General features: G+C 40.3%; 1 protein-coding gene across 6 annotated transcripts in view; it reads left to right on the forward strand.

The window, feature by feature from the left end:
- DGKB (diacylglycerol kinase beta) overlaps positions 1 to 23,606 on the forward strand; it is a 248,765-nt gene that overhangs the window by 111,190 nt on the left and 113,969 nt on the right. For all 6 annotated transcript variants that reach the window (XM_083578600.1, XM_083578602.1, XM_083578599.1 and 3 more), the window contains one exon: positions 3,191 to 3,351. In XM_083578600.1, coding sequence (XP_083434726.1) covers positions 3,191 to 3,351 — 161 coding nt within the window. The remainder of the gene's footprint in view (positions 1 to 3,190; positions 3,352 to 23,606) is intronic.

Genomic DNA, 23,606 nt, shown 5'->3' on the forward strand with positions numbered 1-23,606 from the left:
TCCTTCCTTATCCAGAGAGGAGATAATCTGCCTGTATATATGCATAGCCACTTCATGCAATGACTATGTTTTCAGGCTTTATGTGAAAGCTGGTATGCAGACCAAGCTGCTCTGCCAGACAGGTGGAGATGCCAGCAAGAGGAGAAAACGTTTATCAGTGTGCTCCATAAGCTGCCTAACTGGTAGACTCCTTCCTTATGGAGCTTCTTTCCGCTTCCTCTGATTGTCTGGAATGTTCTGCAGAATGGGAGAAAGTAGGTGTGGGCCTAACAATGCAAGTCTGCACAATGGTGATTCGTTTTGTCACTGTCCCTCTTCTTGGACCTCCATCACTGAACTCTGTTTCCTCTTTCTTTATGGACTGTCCACTTTTGACTCGCACTTAACCACTTAGAAAGCTGTCTGTTTAAATTAGGAGGGGAAAAATAAGCCCTCAAGTTCTCTTCTTTTCACTATTCTTTGCCTCCTTTTCCCTGGTAGCTGATGCCACAACACTGATTTTTCCCCCCCTCCTGAAACTTTTCCATAGGATTGGAGAACAGAAGGGAGGCCAACAAATTTGTTTGCTGGTGAGTAATTTTCCCTTCTCGATGGTGCAAACTCCTGGCATGGATTATGAATTATTAAACAAATAACCTGTAACAATTTTACAGAGTCAACTTCATTGCTACTGAATGCATTGCTTGGCAATACTAATTTATTAGCTTTTATAGTGAGACGATAAGATCTCATTATCTTTTAAAAGGATTGAGCCCCCTCTCCTGTTTATCAAACAAGCATGTGTATGGTGCGCATTTGTAGGGAAGATAATTGACACAGTATTTTTTGTTTTGTTTATTTTATATTATTTATTAGATTTATATGCCACCTTCATCCTCTCAGGGCGGTTGACAGAATAAAACAGTACTGTTTTGTGCCCACATAGTAAAAGAAAAAAGAAAAAGGCAACCTTTCAAACACTATAGACACATGATGGCTATCACATAGTTGCAGCCAAACATTTTCTAACAATTCTCAACTGATGAAGGACTTTTAAGTAGCATGATTACTGACACAATAAAATCTTTATGGAAAGATTTTCCTCAGGTTAGACTTCTCAGCTTTCTCTGATCTTATTAAATAAGATGTTTCTGTTTAACAGCGGCATGCATTTGCTCCTTTTGAAAGCTAGCTACAACTAATAAAGGCAATTTATTTAATATATTTATAGCCTGCCTTTCTCCCAAGTCGGGAATTAAGGTAGCTTACGTTTGAAAATAGCTATTATAAAATACAAAACAGTAAAAGCAAACTTTGCTAAAAAAAACAAAACCCACAATAATGAAAACACATTGCATCGTGTTTAAAACCAGCTGTTGAAATGCAATTTACCAAGACAGCAACCCAGTGATCAGCTCTGCCAGCATGTTGGCTTCCAGAGGCCTGTCTTTGGAAGGAGTTAGCAGGAAGGACTTAGCCTGCTAGAAGAAAGATAACAAATCTAACCTCTCTCCGGAAGGAATTACACAATATGGGAGCAGCCACAGAGAAGAATAAAATGTTATGGGCTCCGGGGAAGATGGTGTGTAGCAACACCTTACCTCCATGCTGAGCCCATGAGACTGCTTCAAAGGGTTTTAGGCAGTTCTGGGGAATGTGCAGAAGGATGAAACTACCCATAAACTTACTCCCAAGCCTTTATTTGAAGAAGAAGAAGAGTTTGGATTTGATATCCCGCTTTATCACTACCCGAAGGAGTCTCAAAGCGGCTAACATTCTCCTTTCCCTTCCTCCCCCACAACAAACACTCTGTGAGGTGAGTGAGGCTGAGAGACTTCAGAGAAGTGTGACTAGCCCAAGGTCACCTGGCAGCTGCATGTGGAGGAGCGGAGATGCGAACCCCGTTCACCAGATTACGAGTCTACCGCTCTTAACCACTAGACCACACTGGCTCTCTGATTCCCTCTCACCTCCTTTAATTGTACACCTCAGTACCATATCAGAAACCCACTCTATTTTTTTAAAGTGTTTTTCCATGTGACATGCAGGAGCTGATATGTAGGATGTAGAAAGCCCCCAATCCCTTTCAGTGCTTTAAGAAAGAAATAGTCCGCTTGTATATCCAATGACGGGATGAACTAGACTGTTCTCAATTATGTTATTGGGCACCTTGGCAAAAAGTCACATATAAAGGCAATAAATAATAATTGTAAGTTATTGTTAATTTAGGCTCCGTGAAAGCAGGGTGAGCTATTTTGCATTTGTTCGGTGGAAAGCTGAAGTTGTTTTTGTAGTTCCTTGGCCTGGAGCAAAGCCATCACCAGGTTTGAGTTGGGTTTTTGTATAGTGTTGCTGATAGCAACTGCTCTGGCTTACTTTGCTGCCACCCTTTGTTATAGCTTTCAGCAGCTGCTGTCACTTCTACACCCACAGCCACACACCCCACACACACCATGGCTGTCTGGTACTGTAATAGTCAAGGAGACTAGGAGCCACTGTCTCTAAACCATGCTGGGTGGCTGTCATGTGCTATGTTTTATGTTATCATTTTTAATTTGTATCCCGTCTTTCTATCTTACAATACTCAAGGCGGTTTACAAGCTGAAGAAACAAAAAATGAACATCTTACAACAATCTAATGCAATACAAAAATGTGATAATAAAACATAACTTTAAAATAGGCAACCTACATCAAAAAGTAACATTCAACAATCATCAGAATAGTAAATAATAATAATAACATATAAAAGTTAAGCAGAAATCCACTCAACAGTTACAATAAATAATTTCTAAACTATACTCAATAAAACAATGGCAAGCCACAGTACATAAAATAATACAATACAAATTGGGAAGCAAGCAGCGCTTGGATCCCAGGCCATTATAATGCCACAGGTAAGGTTGTGAGGAGGAAAGAGTGGCTGGCGGCTCCATCACTACAAGAGCTGGACTCACGTGGCCGAGTGACAGTGGACGTTGGCATCAGTTCTGTAAGGAAATGGTAGCTCAGGCATGGTATCAGCCCTGCAGGGCTGAAGAAGAAACTTCCATATTATGCTAAGACTGACCCAGGTTTCCACAATTTAAATGCATTTTTTCTCTTGTGAAATGCTGCATGGTGAGATTGCAGTGCTTAAACTTGTGTGAGGAAATAAAACGAGCAGGGCAAAGGCAGTCCTGTTTAAAAGACGGCATGTATGCGTTTTTGCAGGATATGAAGGTGAGAATCTTCTGAAGATCCTAAAAGATATTGAGAACAGTACAGAGATCTTGCTCGACAGGTGGAAATTTGAAGTCATACCTAATGATAAAGATGAAAAGGGAGACCCAGTGCCTTACAGCATCATCAATAATTACTTTTCCATTGGAGTGGTAAGAATTGTGCTTATTCTTCTGTGGTTTTTGTTGTGTTTTGTTTTTGCTGTTCTAAGTAACTGTTCAGAATTGATGCTCAGAGTGCGGGATGGCTGAGCACAGATAATTTATTTTATATACAGTTTTGTCTAGAAAAAGGAATACATAAATGAAACAATTTGCATAAATTTATTTACATAGTCAAAATAGAATTATTTTCTCAAGCTCTTCCACCTGTTCATGTATGGGCAATATAATCACACAGTTCCTAATGGCTCATATGAAGAGCTGTAGCTCTAAATTAGTGGTGCCTATACAAATATAAACTATGAATCATTCATTAACACCTCTTAACTGTCATGTTGGTAAATATTCAGACTTTCAAAGGCACACTGCTGAAAAAGGTTTCTTAAATATATTCTTTTGTTTTAATGGACAGAATTAGGCTTGCTTCCATACGTTACTTGATGAAAAAAAGGTGCAATCTATTTATTGTTTCCCTGAATCCATTACTGATCTTCTGGATGACACAGAAACCAAAAAAATAGTGTTAGCACCAAGGGAGGGCCATGACTTCGTGGTGGAGCTCATACTTTGCATGTAGACGGTCTCGGGGTTCAACCCCAGATAGAACTGTTTGAAACCTTGAAGAGTTGCTCCTGACAGTCAGCATAGACTGGGCTTCCCAAATGGTGGTGCACACAGACCACCCATGGTCCACAAGATTCATTCAGATGTTCCACAGCATCCCTGTAAAATTGCAATTAAAAATCATGCAGCTCCTAGCGCCATGCATTACAATTGCGACAACTGGCAGAAAAATAATGAAGTGGTTTGGCAGGACCCTCAGCAAATTTCAAGTGGTCTATGGGGCAGGGGGAAGTGTGGTGACCACTGGAGTCAACAGTGCTAAAGTAGATTGATCAATGAGCTGTCTGCATGAAAAGCAGCTTCCTACCATAACTAGAGGGAGGATGCGAGGAAAGGAGGTGGCCAGATATTTTGTTAGAATTATATTGATGAGTGGAAGAATGCAGAAAACATTTAACACAGAACCACTTCCGTTTGGGACGAAATGATTGCTATGTGATTCTCAGCTATTCATAGAGCTATACTACTTATTCATTATTTTGCATTTGTATTTTGCATTTATATTATCTTGCTAATCTATCCAGTACTCAACCCAGAGTGCACTAGTTACACCAGCTCCCTCTTGCTTGTTCCTAGCAGTTTCGTAACCAGAGGTGCACAGCCTGTGAAAACTAACTTATTCTCTGCAACCCTTCAAATCCTTTCTCCAAGCCACTTAAGCTAGTGACTATTGCCATGCCTTGTAACAATTAATTACAAAAGTCAGTTTGGGGCTGACCTTAAAAAGTTTAGCTGGTGCAGAATGTGGTGACCCAACTCGTCAAAAGGCGGGGAGCAGTTTCCCATACATACAAACGGGCATCTGCAATTACAGTGGTACCTTGGGTTACATATGCTTCAGGTTACATACGCTTCAGGTTACAGACTCCACTAACCCAAAAATAGTGCTTCAGGTTAAGAACTTTGCTTCAGGATGAGAACAGAAATCGTGCTCCGGTGGCCAGGCTACAGCAGGAGGCCCAAGTATCTAAAGTGGTGCTTCAGGTTAAGAACAGTTGCAGGTTAAGAATGGACCTCCAGAACGAATTAAGTACTTAACCTGAGGTACCACTGTACTTGTCTATTTGTGTGGAGGGGAGGCAGCAACCCAACCCCACGTGAAGAGACGCTCTATTTCAGATCATGTATGAACATAGGTTAGATAATACGGTGGCAGAACAGCTTATAAATCAAGATTAACCAACCATAGAAGCAATTCAGTGAGAAAAACTAGAGTTAACAAGAAATGTTCTCTGGATTCTTAGAGAAGCATGCCTTAAGTCTTAACATTTTTTTTTTTTTTAAAAAAAACCTAGTCTACCATATTGAGACAAAATTCATTCATTGTTGCTGATGAATAGAAATTTGTATGTATTCTCTTAAAAGTTATTATCATATGGTAGCAAAGGTCTACGGCAAAGACAAGTGTACTTTTACAACACCTAATATATTACCATCCAAATGCACTATCAAATAGAAATTTGCATGGTCATGATTTAATATCCTTCAACTATAGCCAGTCACTAAGAGCCTCTTATTCTGCCAATAGGGGAAAAAAAATGACTGCTTAGTTCACATAATCATAAATTTGGCGTTGTTATGGGTCTAGCTCCCTTTCACAATCCTCTTAAGTTTTTAGCCTCATGTTTCATTCCATAACTTTAATATATTCTTCCAGAATGGGAAAAGAATCTGAGCTACAACAACTTAGGATCATAACTTAATCTTATATTAGATGAGGATTTATTACCATCACCCACATGTATTACAAGCAAATAACACTGGTGTTTCTGACGCTAAGATGGCAATGCAGACTTGTAATTGATGCTCATCTAAACATGATGGCAGTAAATCAAAGTGATACCCAGAAGAAAAAAAAACAAGAAATACAAGGCAAGGAAGAGGAAACCTTTTAGTACACCTAGTCCTTTTAAAAAAAATATCAGCCTATATCTAAAATATAATTAAAAATTATATTTCAACCTTTTTTATGTACTTGTTTAAAATACTTATATCCTGCTTTGAACATCAGAATTCAATCAAAGGGACTAATAATAATATATGAATTTTAACAAAATTTGCATCTGCAACACTTAAAAGCATTGAAAAATGTATTGGAAGTCTAAACTTAATAAAAGCAACAAAAACCGCTTAACATATATTTGCAGGCCTATGTCCCCAAACCCTGTTGTAATCACCAAGTTTTCAGTCCTCACTGAAAAACAAACTATGATAGAAGCCAGTCCTTGATAATTTTGTTTATTTCACACATTTAAATATTCCCTGTCAGCTAAATGACTCCCAAGCTGAAATGTAAAGTAAGGGTAGAATCTGAAGTGTCAGCGCACATGATTGCATCTCATCTTCAGGCTTTTCTGTCCGAAACTGATTATTTAGAGCCACTCCAGTCTGGTTTTCGGCCGGGTTTTGGAATGGAAGCTGCCATGGACTGAGAAATGAATAGTAGGAGCCCTACCTTGCTGATTCTCCTGGTTCTCTAGTGGTTTTCAATATCATAGACCAAGGTATTCTTCTAAGCCCGAGATGGCTAGAGAGTCAGTGGTAGAGCATCTTCTTTGTGTGCAGAAGGCCGAAGGTTCAACCCCAAGCATCTCCAGGTAGAGCAGGGAGAGAACCCTGTCTGGAAGCAGGCAGCAGGCAGCAGGCAGAGACTTATCTCCAGCCATAGCCATGCAAACGTTTAACATTAAAACAGCAAACAGAGGCTTATTTCCAGTGTTAGTGCTGTGGTCCATCAAGGTTTCACTCCTTTCAAATACTCCTGTGGTTTTGTTTTTGCATATGGGCTTTCCTTCAGAATGTAATCAGCCACATTCTTAGAGCTCTCCTGAGCTTGTTGACTTAGAGAGCCCTGGGGTCAACCCTATGCTCTTCTTTGCATTCTGCATAGATCATAGGAACAAGATCTAAGCAGTTGAATATTTTATTAAAACAGCACTACAGAATACCGCTTTGGAGTACCTCTGCATTTTATATGAGAGGGGGGGGGGTGGAGAGAAAATACTGAAGCTACATGAAGAAAAGCAAATGTTCAACTGCAAATTCAGAATTATACAGAGACCTAAAAGCTCGGATGAATGTAACTGTCAGCTAGGTGGTGTATAATTAGCTTATAGTTATGTTAGTCCGTCTATACTGTTAATTATTTATGGCATTATTTTCTCTATATGAGATTTGTAATTCACTAAGTAATGATTAACAGTTCATCATGGTGCTGTATTAATAATAATCCACCATAACTGTGATACATTCTCATATTGATAATATTATTTCTAACAGTCACTGAAGTATAACAGTGTGAAGTATTTCTTCCCATGAATGTCTTGTTAAGGATTTTCTGCTTAAATATTGGACAATATAGGTTAATTCCAGAATGTCTGCATTCTGTTTCACTTTGTTTTTGATTGCTTATAACCTTTGATGGTATGTTTTATTTGGCGCATAATGTAGTGATAGGCAAAGTATAAATAATGAATTCTACAGCTCCCCATGTCAGATGTTGTATTCCTGTTGTAAGAGCATAACACAAGCTGTTGTTGTTGTTGTTTAGTTGTGTAGTCGTGTCCGACTCTTCATGACTCCATGGACCAGAGCACGCCAGGCACTCCTGTCTTCCACGGCCTCCCGCAGTTTGGTCAAATTCATGCTGGTAGCTTTGAGAACAGTGTCCAACCATCTCATCCTCTGTTGTCCCCTTCTCCTTGTGCCCTCCATCTTTCCCAACACCAGGGTCTTTTCCAGGGAGTCTTCTCTTCTCATGAGGTGGCCAAAGTATTGGAGCCTCAGTTTCACGATCTGTCCTTCCAGTGAGCACTCAGGGCTGGTTTCCTTAAGAATGGATAGGTTTGATCTTCTTGCAGTCCATGGGACTCTCAAGAGTCTCCTCCAGCACCATAATTCAAAAGCATCAATTCTTCGGCGATCAGCCCCAAACAACAACCGTATAGTTAAAGCTGTGGTTTTCCCAGTAGTGATGTATGGAAGTGAGAGCTGGACCATAAAGAAGGCTGATCGCCGAAGAACTGATGCTTTTGAATTATGGTGTTGGAGGAGACTCTTGAGAGTCCCATGGACTGCAAGAAGATGGTAGTAGAGCCCTATTCTGGATCAGACCAAAATCCAGCATAGGCCAGCATCCTATTGGTCCTCAGCAACTGGTACCACAGCATAGTGGCTCTGACCATGGAGGTATTTTAAAGCCAAGATGGCAATTAAATAAACATGGGTATTTCTTTATTTTGTCGTGAATTTGTGATTCCAGAGATTTTTCTTATTGTCAGTTTGAGGTATTTTCTCCCCTTGGGACAATATACATATATTGGGAAAATGTGCCATCAATATTTGATGCTGGTTTCAATTGATCAGGATACAACCATGTCATAGTACCTGACACAAATTAAAAATATGGTTGTTGTGTCAGTCTAATATACAAAGCCAGGTATTTGTAAGGAAGATAAAAAGAATGAATGAAGATCATTCCATGTGTACATCTGGTCCATTATGATAGTGCAATACCAAGGCATCGTTGTTTTCCCTGAATGTAGGAAAAGACATACTTCTTCCATTGATGGGAATTTGCTTAAGAGCTCTGGGTGAGTGTGGGAGCACATGTGAATCCTTGTATCTTAGCTTGGTATTTTAGATTATCCATTTATGAACTTCAGCAGTAACTGTTGAATACATGTCTGTCCAAAAGGAAACACTTACCCACTAAGCCCAACCATTTCTATTCTGGAGAAAGAAACAACCCAGCTGTTGATCCTCATTTTCTTTTTATTGTTCATATTTTATTATGGAACCAACTATTTACATTCTCCTCTCATTATCTACCTTTGAAGAATGGGTGCTAATTTTTTAAGAGAGGGAAAAAACCAGAAACTTGACAATGGGGGTCTAATGAGAAGAAATTGTTTTCTGAAAGGCAACTGTGATCATTTTTGAAGTTATTAGATTAATAAGTACAGGCTTAGTCAATGACATTTCCTATCTTAGGAGGGTTATTGACATTTTGATATGAGACAGAGACCTTTAATGAGATCTCAATCAAAGGTAATATTTAGATAATGATACATGAATTCATAAATACTAGTCAAATAAAAATGCTGTAGTCCATTTTGGCCTTCACCTTATGGGAATCAGCACAGGCCACAAGATTAACAAGATCATGATTGACTATTATACCCTCTCACTTTAACGCCTAATTATGTCTGGCTAATTGTATGAGATAATGTTTGAAGCTGAATTTAACAATGTAACTTAATCCATCATCCAGACAGATTCCCTGGGAAAAGATACTTACCACACCAGGTATTAATAATTGCTGCCAGTGTTAAATGTATAGTGTTCGATAGTGTGGTTATATTCAGTACATTTTCAACCCAGGCCAAGTGATTTCAAAATTTCTGAAGACAAAATCCTATCCGGGAGTTAACTGAATAATACAGAGTGATAAAATAAAGTTATCTTTGCACCTTTACTGATTTGCATTCTGGGAGAGGAGGCAATATCTGGATGTGAAAAGCAACAACACGTGATTGGCACCACCAACATGGTTGTGGTATTCATCAGTGTACCACAGGCATGTGAGATCTCACTATGAGGAAACTGCTCTCCCAGACATGTTAACCACCAACCCACAGTGCCTCTGTTTTCCCTGGGTTCAAGCTCAGTTTACTGGCCCTTATTCAGTCCTCCACTGCTCCTAGTCCAGCCCATCCTGGCTCAGAAATTATGGAGAAATAGAGCTGTGTGTCATCCGCATATGAATCACACTTTGCCCCAAACTCCAAATGACTGCATGTAGTGACTTCATACAAATGTTAGACAGCATTGGAGACAAGATGGTTCCCTGTGCTACAGCATAGTGCAAGGACCATGGAGCCTAAACACAGTTCTCCAGTGCTGCTCTCTGAACACAACCCTGTAGGTAGGAGCAGAACCACTTTAAAACATTGCCCTGCAGTGCCAATCCCACAGAACCAGCCCAAGAGTATATCATCATCAATGGTATCAAAAGTCCATACCCTCCAACATTTCTCAGATCAAAATAGGGATGTCCTACCATACCCTCCAACATTTCTGTGGTGAAAATAGGGATGTCCTAAGGAAAAACGGGGCATTATGGGATCAAATCAGAAATCAGGATGGCTTCTGTAAATCTGGGACTGTCCCTGGAAAATAGGGACACTTGGGTCTGAAAATCGCACTCTGCCTGTCCCACTCTTTATACATGTCATCCATAAGGGTAATCAAGGTTGATTCATGCCCCAAACTCTGTATGAACCAGATTGAAATGGATACAGGTTATTCATATCCTATAGGAACTCCTGCATATCATATGGTTTATGATATAAACTGTAATATCCAGCATGGACTTCTTCAGGAGAGGGCATACTACCTCCTGTTTAAGGGCAGCAGGCACCAGTCATTTCCATAATGCTGTATTCATCACATCCCTGGATCTGTTCCATCAACCACTTTCACCAGCCAGGATGGGCAAGAGAGTAACAAGCTGGCCTCATCATTGCAAAGCCCTGTCTGCATGATCGGGCCACATAATCTGAAATTGGCTGCACAGAGTATGGGAAAGCACTGCACTGGCTCCCTCAGCTGGAGTTGCAACAGTAGTGGTATCTAAGGCACGAAGGAGCTGAGCAAATTTATCATCAAAGCGCTGCGCAAACTGCTCACAACATGCCATCAAGTGCTCCAGAGGTCCATCCAATGCTTCTGGTGAACCCAAAACAACTCTGCTGAACTGCTCTTTACAGTTGCAGTGGAGGCAGCAAAGTTCTGTCTGAGTAAATGTGGGGGCAGAATTGGCATCTGGATTTGTTGCCAAATCTGGTTCCATGGTTTCTATCGCTGATGCAGGTGAGTAGCTTTTTGGGGGTTTAGGGGTTGTCTGCCCATCACCTAAGGCATTTGAGGGGGAGTATCATTTTCTATAATGGAGTGTAGATTGTTGACAATATGTTGTCAGTTCAGAACATTATGTGTCACAACAGAAATTAAATTCTACTAGATATTATGGAGTGGGCTATTGGGGGTTTTGTTTTGTTTTCTTCGAAGCAGCTTCATGTTTGCTTTTGAAGTCTTAATTCGACCCTCTGATTTACCTTGAGATAAGTTGCTGTTCCTTTAAAAGGAAAAGAAGTACTGCAATAATGAATAATAAAAATAAACCATTTCTCACTCCCACAGCAAGTGGTTACAAGTACTACCACCTGGCATCTTAGAGAAATATAATAATAATAAGCATGCTTTCTTGGAAAAAATATCAGTGATTTGATGCATGGCAAGAATAAGCAAATCCATACAAGTCAATCTTGACTTGATTATATACAGAAACAAAAAGAAGATGCGTTTTTGCCCCATGTACAGAGGACAGTTTTTAAAAATATGATGAAAAAACATTGTTTTCCATTCATTCTTTCAAAAGAATTTATCTTGTTTGGCTCCAAATGCAATTTCTAGTGAATATTCTTTCTTTCTCTTCCCTTGACCAGGGGTTCGTTCCAGTGATTTTTTGCATGCTGAGAAAAAAAGTTGATTGAAGCCAATTAGCTTCATGTTGTATTTCCCCCATTGCAAATCTCACTCTTGTTTAGAAGTAAGCTTCAGATCTGGTAGTTTTTCACCTATTCCATATAGTCCCACCTGGTTTTTAAGATCTGCTTTGGTGCCTTTGCGCCAGGTTTTCTCTCTCTTTGGGAAGAATTATCTGATGGGGATAAGAGCCCAACCTTCTTTCTGATTTTCCTGGCCTTATGAGTCTCACTCCTCAAGGACATCTACATTTTTGTCATTAGTGCATTAGTGAGTGCATGGGCACATCAACATGTAATCAGAAAATTGAGTTGCGAGTGAGAGTTGCCCAGTAAAATTAGTTGGTTCCACACTTCAGTAGGGTCCAAGTATGGAAGAAATAGGGGGCATTTTGCCCTGGGGGGGTGGGGGGGTGGGGATGCCCAGGCTGCAAGTCTGCTATGATGAGGAGAAAATGTTAAACCAAGATTGTAGAACTGACACAAAACCAAAACTCTATGTGACACTATGCTGCTGTTCCAGTAGGATCATGACAGAATCTTAGGCAGATATACAATTGTAAATACTTTAGTAATGGGTTACCAGGCTAAACCAATAAAAGACATTCATGCTCACAATTCATTTATGTTCTTTCATAACTCCTTGCATAAGGATGGCATCTCAACCCTTAAGCAGCAGGCCTCTAGTGATTAGTTCTGTATGAAACTAAAGCAAACAGTATTTAGTTACCAAGAAGACCTCCTGTCATTCCTCCTTGTTCCTTCTTCATTTAGTTCAATTATTCCTCTTTCTCTTTCTTGCCCTCAGTTTTGCTCACACCTATGCCCATATGGGTTTCTACAAAATCAGCGGTACTGATTTAAATTAAACACCTATAGCAGGGCTAACAATCATACATTGATTTTCAAATTTGTTTAAAATAGTTAAGATGCATTAAGTTATAATTTTAACTACTAATGTACTTCAAGTTGTACAAACTAGACTGAATCGGTTCTGAATTGAATTAATACCACTCCTAGGTGTGGATATGGTTCCAGTTCACACTCACTCTGCTAGGTCTATTCAGACACTTTTTTGCTGACAGTTCACATGAATGCAAAACTAGACCTGCCACGCTTGCATGAATTGCCAGCAAAGGGGGTGTGCCTTTATTCATCAATGAACTGGGTCAAATGTGAATTTCTTTGGTGTGGCTGCATTCAGTGGTCTTCTCCATGTGGAAAAGTTTCAAATGCCTGAGCTATTTCTTCCTGTTTGGTACATCAGAAAAAGGGTACCACAATCTGACATGTTTGAGGAATTTATGTGTACTAAATAGAAATGACTATACAGTATTCAACTTTCCTTTTTCTCCATGCAAGAATGCTCTTTGTATATTCATTAAAATTAGGACGGAACCTGAATAAATCATAGAAAGGCTGTGGTGTAACGATGATGACTTTGGCTTGCCAAAACTCTGAAGCATCTCATGAATTTTCAGTAAAGAATATATCCACAGCATGCCCCTCCAAGTCATGGCAGAGGGGAGCGTTCAAACACTGTAGCCTGCCTGTTCAGGTTCCTTGGATTGCTCTCTGAAGGCTTGCATACATGGTACAATTCATGACTTCAGTCATTGGCTTGCACCTGCCAGATTTGTGAACCCTGTAAGAATTTGCTGTGGTGGTCCAGTACTTACTGTACCAGCCACAACATTCCCAAATGATATATTTCCTCTTCATACCTCCTCATCATCTCACTTAGATGATAACATTTCTAGCAGTGGTTCCACTAACTTGTTCCTTCCCCAAATAAAGGTTTAGCTGCTACTTTATATGTAAGTTGTTGGAGAGTAGCTACTTTCATAGATGGCACATAACTGGTGGGGACATATGGCTTTAATTAAGTACCCTATTCTAGCTCCTTCTTAGGCAGCTATCCACATGGCAAACGATATTTGTTGAACACAAATCAAGTTTCACAGCTGTCTCTTAAAAGAAACTGATTTAATGACATAGGTTGCTTTTAAACACTCTGTTGGGTTACGTTTTAGAACCTTAGGAGATGAAGCCAACAGAAAAAGATGGGTAGGACACATACATTAAATATCATATGGTTCTTCCCCCCCCTTCTTCTTTTTCTTACATTTTAGTCTCCTTGAAGTATTATTTTCGAAGAAACAATTATGCAACAGTAAATGTTGGCAGGCAGCACTATGAAACCAATATGATTTTTAAAAAATGTTCTTGTATTTTTCATAATTTATCAACCAAAATGTGGCTTTTACAAATAGATAAATTACAGTTCTTTGGAGCTGCTTGTTAGAAATTTGTTGGAATTGTTTTTAACATGTGTGGAACTCAAGCAATAAGATTGCTTTAGCAAGATTGGCCAATGCTGTGACTTGTAAGTGGAATTTGACTCTTGGACAATTCAAAGTATTAAAAGAAAGGTCAGGTACTGCTATCCAGCAGACATACAAATTCTCTCATACCCAACAAAAATTGAGAAAATCCTAAGGATTGTTTTCATTCCTGTTCATAAGTGTTCATGAATCTGTAAGTTATAAATGTACCCAGAGAACCACAGATTTGGGGGATCTTTAATCTAGAAGTTGTACTCCACAATCTAGAGTTTGTAATCCATGTGGGCTATTGCACTGTGTTTGTACACACTTAATTACTTGGAGGAATGATCAAAAGACAACTGTGTCTCACTTTGGGCTAAATAATAATAATATTTTCATTGCCAAAATTGTGGTCGGTGAATAATGAAAGGCTCCATGGCTTGAAGCACCTCATGTGGTGTTGCAGAATAGCAAGGTGAATTGTTATAAATGCTAGATTGTACACAACCTTTGTACACAAAACCACATTGACTGAACCAATAGCTTGCACTTAGTTCATTTCTATGATGGGGATAGAGCGGTGGGGGGCAGGGTGTGGAGGGAGCAGGGAGGAGCACTAGGGATCCGACAGGGCAGCAGTGGTGGCCTCCACATACCAGAGGAGTTTCTTGAAGGCACATGACTAGGGTTCAGATCTCATGAGGACAGTGAGATGGAGGAGATAGAAAGGGAAGAAATGAAATGCTAATAGAAAAGATGATTCCCCGAGTTCCACCATAACCCGAGGATGCTCGGTCACAGCTGCATGCCAAGGTTCCAGGAGCAGCTAGGCATGAATTCTTTGGTGCCTAGACTGTTCTGGACTCCTCTAAATTGAGATTCTGCTAGCAAGAGACATCCAGTGAAAAGTAAACCTGAGGGAGGTAAAGATAGCAGGTTGTTCATCGTAATTATTGGGCACATGCAGAAGGTTGACTGAACTGAGCTGCTTGGTAACATAAGATGGCTCCTTGATAATTCCTACTTCAGTTTATGCTGAAAGTCAGGTTAAATGACACTGCATAAAGTACATTCAGAACAATACGTCTAAAGTAAGTCATTCAGTATAATGCTCTATAATATATTTTATGCATGGTTTTTTGAAGGGGGTTGAAGAACACTGCCTTAATGTGACATGGTAGCAAATCTACCTTCCAGATTATAGAAGTCTTTGATACATTTAGCAGGCATTGCTTTTATAATTAATAAACAAATTGACCTGGAAGCTTTGAGCTTTCCCCCCAAATCATTTCACTGTGTACCATCTCAAGTGATTTATGGTTTGACAGAAACCAAATTCAGTGTCACGTCTGAGATAGCAAAAACAATAATTTGTATGTATTTTCAAATTGGAAATTATAAATCTGTGAGATAATGTAATTTTTAATTGGTGTGAAAAACGCAGTAATTTAACTGTGAGCACCAAAGTGATTTTGTGTCAAAACATGCCTCCATTGAGACTTCTTCTGAGGCTGTTGCTCTTAGAAGTATCATGGTTTCTTGCTTCCTTCTTTCCTGTTATTTCTGTTTTTAATATTAATTTTGTTTAAAAGATTAATATTGCACATGCCAGCAGAGCTTCCAGAGTGATTTACAAAAATACAAGACAAAATTACCCAAATAAAACACGACAACATGTTTAAAAATAGAAAAAATATATATATTAAAAAGCTGGCGGGGGTGTGGGGTGTGTGTGAGAGAGAGAACGTTTTTATCTACTGTTACTGTGACCCTTTGTTATTGCTGTCAGACCCAGTTCAAGCAATATTAATGTGGGCATTGCTGCTGTCCATTGTCACCTCCCTTGCCCAATGTCCCAAGTTCTGCTTTTCATGGGCCACCAGATGTACAGGGGTACACCTGACACCACTGTTATAAACCCATGGGAGAGGGCAGTCTGGCATTGGAAGTATCTACATTATTCTAATAATCTTCTTAATGCGTGCGCGCGCGCACACACACACACACACACGCAGGATAGGACAACAACCAATAGGCTCAAATTACAGGAAAATGGGCTTGGACTAAACATTAGAAAGAGCTGTACAACAGTGAAAAATGTGATCTCAAAGTGGTGGATTTGCCTCCATTTTTAAGTCATTTTTAAGAGGCTGGATGGCTACCTCTCAAGGATGCTGTAATAGTGGATTTCTTTAATCTACCAGGGGTTGGACTAGGCCTTTGAGGTTCCTTCCAGTTCTGTGATTCTATAGTCTGACACATATTTACGGTCTTTAGAGTGTTCTTACACAGCGGAACAATGTCTATATAACTTCCAGAAAGATAGCTGACTGTTATCCCCCCCCCTTTTTTTTAACCAGAACAATGGAGTCTCCCGGCACCTTAAAGACTAACAGATTTATTGTGGGAGTGGGCCTTAGTCCATGAACGTCTGTGTAGTTTAAGTGTAGTCATTCCTCATAGTGTGTGGAAGATACAGCTCATAATCTTGGCAATCCCTTTCAGCCCTGGGATTCTATAGATGTACGTTCTGTGTTCAAAGACCATCTGTGGGTTTAAAATTATGACTGCACTATTTCTTGATAATATTATGTCATCTTGGCTCTTTGTCATATGACCATTTCATTTGTTAGCCTTTTTATGTACAGAATCTTTAATGTAAGCCCTGTCTCATTCAGCAATTTGGATACTGTTGATTTTTACAGACGGTAATTGCTCTGTTTCAGCAAAGCACAGCACCACAGAGGCTGCTACATCCGTTGCTAGAGAAACATTCCTGTATCAAAGTGGTCAAGATTGTGTTCAGGATTCAAAAACATTAATAAACAGAAGCAATTTTCTGATAAATATCCTGGATATTACTGGAAAATATCTGTTAAATGTTTCAGAAATGAATTGTGATTTAAGTGTTCGTGTAAATAGCTTTATCTTACATTGAAAACAGATGTTGGTTCTCGATCACTCTTTTGTTCAGTTTTAGCCAGATGTAGTTGTAGAGCTTAGGGAACAAAATTACAATGAACTACTGCAGGTTGTTTTTTTTGTTTTTTTAAGGACCTTTCTAAGAATTTTACTGTGATCTATACTTGATTATAGGTGAGAGAAAATGTACTTTCCATTAAATATATTGCAAAAAATATGTTCAAACCATTTTGGCATGTGTAGTAGGATAATAAAGTGCAGACTGTCTTAATCACCAGGCCTTATTTAATATTAATATGCTGTCATTAGCTGTACCTGTTAAAATACATGTCATTTTATGCCATTCAGGAGATTTGCTATCAAATACTAACTAGACCTTAAGCAGATGCAGAAGGTCCTTAATTAACCATTAGATTGCCGGGTTGAACTCTGAGATGAAAAAGGTTCTGGGTATCATATAACCAAGGTGATTTCCAAAATGCATATAATGCATTTCTTTGAGCACAGTATGCAGACTCATAGAGTAGTCTAATGCTAAACAGAAGCATGCCTACTCTTGCAAAAATAAGATGCTTATTGTGTACATATTCCTTTTCATTTGCTTCATCAAGCTACAATATCCTATTCGTATAGTAAATCAATATGTGCCTGATTTCTTTTATGGGATATACAAATTTATAATCATGTGCATACAGAGTGGATGATATTCAACACTAGTCATGCTTCAAGTAGACCCATTGAAATAAATGGACTTCCATTTATTTTAATTAGTCTACTTTTAGTCTTTTAGTATGACTCGGTTGGATATAATCCTGTGAAACTTAAATGGCATTCCAGGCCCAAGCTTATAAAGATCAAAATTTTAAGGCTTATTGTGCTGAAAGATGGCATGTATTTGGATGATAACTGCACTTTTCCCCACCATATCTGCAGCAGGTATTTGGTAAAATGTTTTACTACTTGGGTATCATGGTCATCTGTGTGGGACCCCTGTAGGCATATGTATCAGTGCAATGGTTCAGAATTAAGTTGTAAATTTCTAAACATGATATAACCTGTACGTCACACATTTCTTAAATTTTGTTCAGTTAAGTTACATAGGCATCACCAAATGCAACCTGACCAGCAGTGATTGACAGGGCACTAATGTGATTGCTAAATATATCAGACCTTAGCAATGGGCCCTTGTGCACAAAGGGGACAGATATTTGTGTTGCTGCCATAACACCATTGCTGAGAGGCCCATGTTTCTGAGTAAGCACCAGTTTGTGTAATGCCACACCATAGTTTAATGTGAAGTGCATAATGTGATGTGCTCAAACTTCTGGCTCACGCACTGCCTCCTCTTCTTGTGGTTTCTCAACATATTTATGAGTTCTTGGCAAACAATAGTTTGCTATTTTCTCTGAATAGGACAAGCTGTGATTTAACTAAACTGTGGTTTGCCGAAAACCCAGAAATAAGTTTAGAAATGTAAATATGTAGGGGGAGGCTGGGAACCTGAGACTTGTGTACCATTACAGTGGTGCCTTGGGTTACATACACTTCAGGTTACGTACGCTTCAGTTTACAGACTCCGCTAACCCAGAAGTAGTACCTCAGGTTAAGAACGTTGCTTCAGGATGAGAACAGAAATTGGCGGGGCGGCAGCAGCAGCAGGAGGCCCCATTAGCTAAGGTGGTGCTTCAGGTTAAGAACAGTTTCAGGTTAAGAACGGACCTCCGGAACGAATTAAGTACGTAACCAGAGGTACCACTGTATGTTTATAGCTTTGGCATTACATCTGAATTGGCATTCTTTCTCTGACAACCTGCCAATGATCATTATTCAAGGTAGAGAGAAAGAGAGGGGGGTGTTACTCCGCATCTTGTGTAGCTAAAGTCTTCTAAGTACAGTGGTGCCTCGCAAGACGAAACTAATTCGTTCCGCAAGTTTTTTCTTCTTGCGAGTTTTTCTTGCGAAGCACGGTTTCCCATAGGAATGCATTGAAAATCAATTAATGCGTTCCTATGGAGACCGCTTGCCAGGCTGGCGGTGCGGAGAAGGGCTTTTCTCCCCACCGCAAGCCTTCAGGACAGGTACGGGAACAGAGGGGAAGGCGCGCAGCGCTTCTCCTCTGTTCCCGGGGCTTGCGGTGGGAGGAGGGTTTTTCTGAATGTTGGCGGTGGGAATGTTCTGAATGTTGGCGGTGGGAAGGAAAACCCTCCTCCTACCGCAAGTCTTCAGGACAGCCATCCGAAGGCTGGCGCGGGGAGAAGGTCTCTCTGCCCCACCGCCAGCCTTTGGAGGAGCCTTCCGAAGGCTGCCGGTGGGGCGGAGAGACCTCCTCCCGCCGCCAGCCTTCGGAGCAGCCTTCCGAAGGCTGCCGGTGGGGCGGAGAGACCTCCTCCCGCCGCCAGCCTTCGGAGCAGCCTTCCGAAGGCTGCCGGTGGGGCGGAGAGACCTTCTCCCCGCGCCAGCCTTCGGAGGAGCCTTCCGAAGGCTGGCGCGGGGAGAAGGTCTCTCCGCCCCACCGCCAGCCTTCGGAGGAGGTCCGAGGACAGTGGGGAAGACGCGCTGCGCTTCCCCGCTGTCCTGGAGATTTCCCTATGGGCTTTCGTCTTGCGAAGGAAGCCCATAGGGAAATTCGTCTTGCGAAGCGCATCGAAAAACGGAAAACCCTTTCGTCTAGCGGGTTTTTCGTCTTGCGAGGCGTTCGTCTTGCGGGGCACCACTGTATCATTATAGGTTTTGAGAGGGGACCCTCCTAAACACTGGAAATTAATAAATTGTAGGATTTTGATTATTTGGGATATGAAGGGAAAATACCAGCTGCAGATGTATTCCTGGGCTAGCATATTCAAAATGACCTGGCCCAAGCTAGAGCCATTAAGAAACAATACAGAACCATTGAAGGCCATTGGCAATGCAAGAAAATTGTTCTTCCCCCTCTGCCCTGAGCTGTGAACAGAGGCAGGAGATTTGGAAGGTTGCTGGAGTAACTGAGCATGATGTCACAGGAAGAGTTTGGGACCTTGGTCATGAGGCTTAGGATAGCTGAGAAAAAAGGGCAGATCCTTTGTGGGGAGGCTGAATGAAGGCAGCTTGGTGCTGTGAGGAACAAGACCCTCTTGAGATCTAGAGTCCCTCCATTTAAATTCAGGTGTAAATATGTGAATGAATCATATTTCTTAAAGCTACAACAGCCATGTCTGGCTTCTCAAAGGAACACAGACCCTGCGTGAGCTCCTGGAATCTTACCATGACTTGGAAAAGATTGTGGGTGGTGTCCAACTTATGTAACAGTATTGTACATATGCTGAAGATAAGACAGTCCCAGCTCAAAGGTTCGTAATCAAATGATACAAAAGGAAATAAGAATGAAGTGGAAGAAGCAAGCAATGGAGTAGCTATCCGTTCACTGATGTTCTTGGGAGGTAAGAGTGTAACCTCCCAAGGGAAGCCAGGTTATGTCTCACTTGGCCTCTGTAGTCCTTCTCCTTTGGTGATCTGGCTGCTGCATCTGTAGACTGTTGCTGATGTCTGGAGCCTTGAGGGATATCCTCCCTAGAGGTAGCCATAGAAGTCCCTGAAGCACATGTTTTTGATCAGCCAAGGTGGATATTCCTCATCAGGGCTCAGGTGACAATGCAGTGCTTCATTCTCATTCTTAGAATTATCCCCTTCTTATACTGCTTAGATCCCCATTACTCCAGGAGTCAGGAAACAGAAGGAAGAAAGCATGCAGAGCTAGTTATTCAGGTCTTGAGTAGAGCTATTCTCAGGTGACTGGCCCCGATGAGTTTTTGCTGACTTTATTGTTCTGAAGGGTATTACAAAGTGAGGCTGACGATCTGCTACAGAAATCTGCAAGCGATAAAAGTTAATTATAATCTACATTTTTTTTACAAGGAAATATCCCACACACAGAAACATATTTTATATATAATTTGAAAGTTAATCCAGTTTATAATGATTATTCATTATAAGCATAAGCCTGATAGATTAGGATGGACAACTGTTTAGAACTTCATGGCTGGGAATAGTGCCATCTCTACCCACAATTGATGCACATACGTGGCTATTTGGCTGTCTACCTCATCCCATCTGCTCACATGGCATGGTGCCGGCTTACAAATTGGTTAGACCTGTGCCAACAGTAATTGATGTAGTTATAAATACAAAAGATTGCATGTGCCATCTCCTGGAACAAGGTTCTCTTGTGGCCCCTGCAGTAACGTGGCTCTGAACTTGGTGGTATCTTCAACCCATCATATGAAAACTTCATAGTTGTGTGATATTTAAAATCGGAATATTCACATTGTGAATCCTTAGGATGAACATGCATGTAATATAAACAGGGAGGCTACAGCTCTATAAATGCATGGTCAGCAATGCTAATACTAGCATCTGTGTAGCAAATCAGTTGGGGTTTTTTATTCACTGGTATGTCATTCTCGCCACTCTCTGCATCCTGTCCAGACTCCTTTGCTGCTATGACTTCAAATAGTGTGCTTTCTCTTTTGCTGAAGGAGTAGGGATGCTTCCTCTTGTAGGTTGTGTATGTGTTTTGGAGTGAGCACACAGCTCTGGATTGGGATCATGCCTTTAATAGAACACACAGAGAGAGTAAAACTCACCTGCAAGATTTGTATCAGGAAAGACTAATCTTTTTTTCTACCTAGACGTTGTGGGTGCCTTTGGTTGACTGATTAGGAAATAATGAAATCGGACAATTGGACTAACCACCAAAAGTTTGCAACGATCTGTTTCTCCGCTCAGAGGCTTAGAACCGAATTGGCGTGTAGAATAAATTTGATTTCTTTTCCTGTGTTTCCTGCTGCTCCTGCAAGTAAAATCTTAGTGGATGTGGTAGAAATTTGCACTCTTGCGTAAATGTTCAGCTGCAGCCAGAAAGATCCGGGATGTTATCCCAGAATGCAGACTGACACAGGCTGTATCGACTTCGACACTAAGGGGTTAATAACCATGGAATTGCTTTCCTGTAGGAAACTCCCCCCCCCCCCGAATGTGAATGTTCAGTCTGAGCATGCTTAGTTGAGTCAGTATGACATCACTTATGTGGGTGGATTTTTCATATTTTGGTTTTGTGGGAGGCATGGTATTTATCTCACTGTTAGGAGAGATGTTGCCAATGTCCTTTATTTTAAGATATGAAAAAGCAGCACTGATCATCTTTCTTTTCCTCAAAGGATTTGTAGATTCAATTAGGAAGTTGTAAGGAAATATGTTTTTAAAGAAAAAGGGGGAAATAAACTGATGAACACATCTGACCGTGTGGATAGCGTCATTTATATAGTTTGGTCACTGGATTTTGCTGTATCGGGGTGGAATGTGAAGTTTCTTGTTGGTGTTCTGCTGTGTTTAAGAGAGAGAGCTGGACAACAAGCCATCAGGAGCACACAGCTATGTCCTTATCTGATCCACACTAATACCAGATATGATGTCAAATGTGGGGCAGGTAGGCATGTCTCGGAGAAAATGACCCTGTAGGCCAAATTTGGACCAGTGCCAGGTTGAATATGGTCTTTCAAGTCAGAGGATCCTACCTTTGATATATAGTCAGGATATGAAGCAGTGTCATATCACGAATAGTAATGTTTCAACAGTGATGAAGCAGACCATGGATATTACCCTAGTGCAGCAATGTGGATATTGAATGGTTCTGTTGATATTTGCAAAATGTCTATTTAAAACTCCGTGGAGAAAACGATAGTTAATTTTTTGTACCAATTTTAAAAAGCAAATTTATTTCAGGTTTATTTAAAGGGGTCTTTTTGTGAATTTGGAACTTCCTGGCCAAGTATGCCATTATTTACCAATACTGTTCCAACTTCACATATGCACGCTGAGCATTAAAAGAGGTGTTTTGGGGTAGATGGCCCCAACCTTTCCCCCAAGTCCCTTATTCATAAGAAAATCTAAATAGAGCTATTCTTCAGAGGTCCCTTAAACATTGGGGAACTGATCTGTGATGCCTCATTCGAAGGAATAAAAGTTTGCTTTTCATCTTTTCATCCTTTAGTCCCCTTCTTCTTTTTGAAAAGAGAATGGGATTCTTCATAAATTGATTAGCACAAAGTATCGTTTACAAGCTAGAAAGGGTGGCTTTTCTGAGCTCTACTAAATTCATTTTTAAAAGTCACTTTGCTGTAACCATGTAAACCTATCTAACCCAACACTGTTGTTAAAACCAACTTAAATGGTCCCTGATAAGAAAACAGTCAGGACTATCCATTCAGCCAGAGATGATCTGAACTCCAGCTGATTGTCCTAGCAGCTGTGTGACTTCATTACCATTAGAAAGGCATACAGCCAAGCCAGCTGGTAGGCAGAGAGGCTGTTCAATATACATAGCATGTCGGGTTTGTTGGTTTACGTATCAGCATTATAAGAGGATCCCATGGAAAATAAAAGAGAGTAGAAAACACTATTCCCATCAAGGCATATTCTGAATCTGGCACAGAGTTGAGTCTCATTGGGACATTTTACAGTGCTGTATATTATGTTTCAGCCCTTCGTTAAATGGAGACAATGTTAAAATTTGCATTTATGTAGATTCCTGATACAGATACATACGATAGTATCTCAGTTAATAAAAAGTCTTTGCTCTATATTAGACCGTTACGTTACTGCTTTTGCTGATGTGAACTTAGATACAATCAGTCAATGCTTAATTTTTTCTAGGTAGCCCAATCCTTAATTGTTAATATCTGGCTACACAATATGATTATTCAGTGGTGAGAATGAGGCACACATGCTTAGAAGCTCTTATTTTTCATATTTATTCCCATTTTCCATGGATTGCTCCATTATCTTTCATTGA

This window comes from Podarcis filfolensis, assembly GCF_964270895.1.
Source record: "Podarcis filfolensis genome assembly, chromosome: 12".
Classification (NCBI taxonomy): Eukaryota; Metazoa; Chordata; class Lepidosauria; order Squamata; family Lacertidae; genus Podarcis; species Podarcis filfolensis.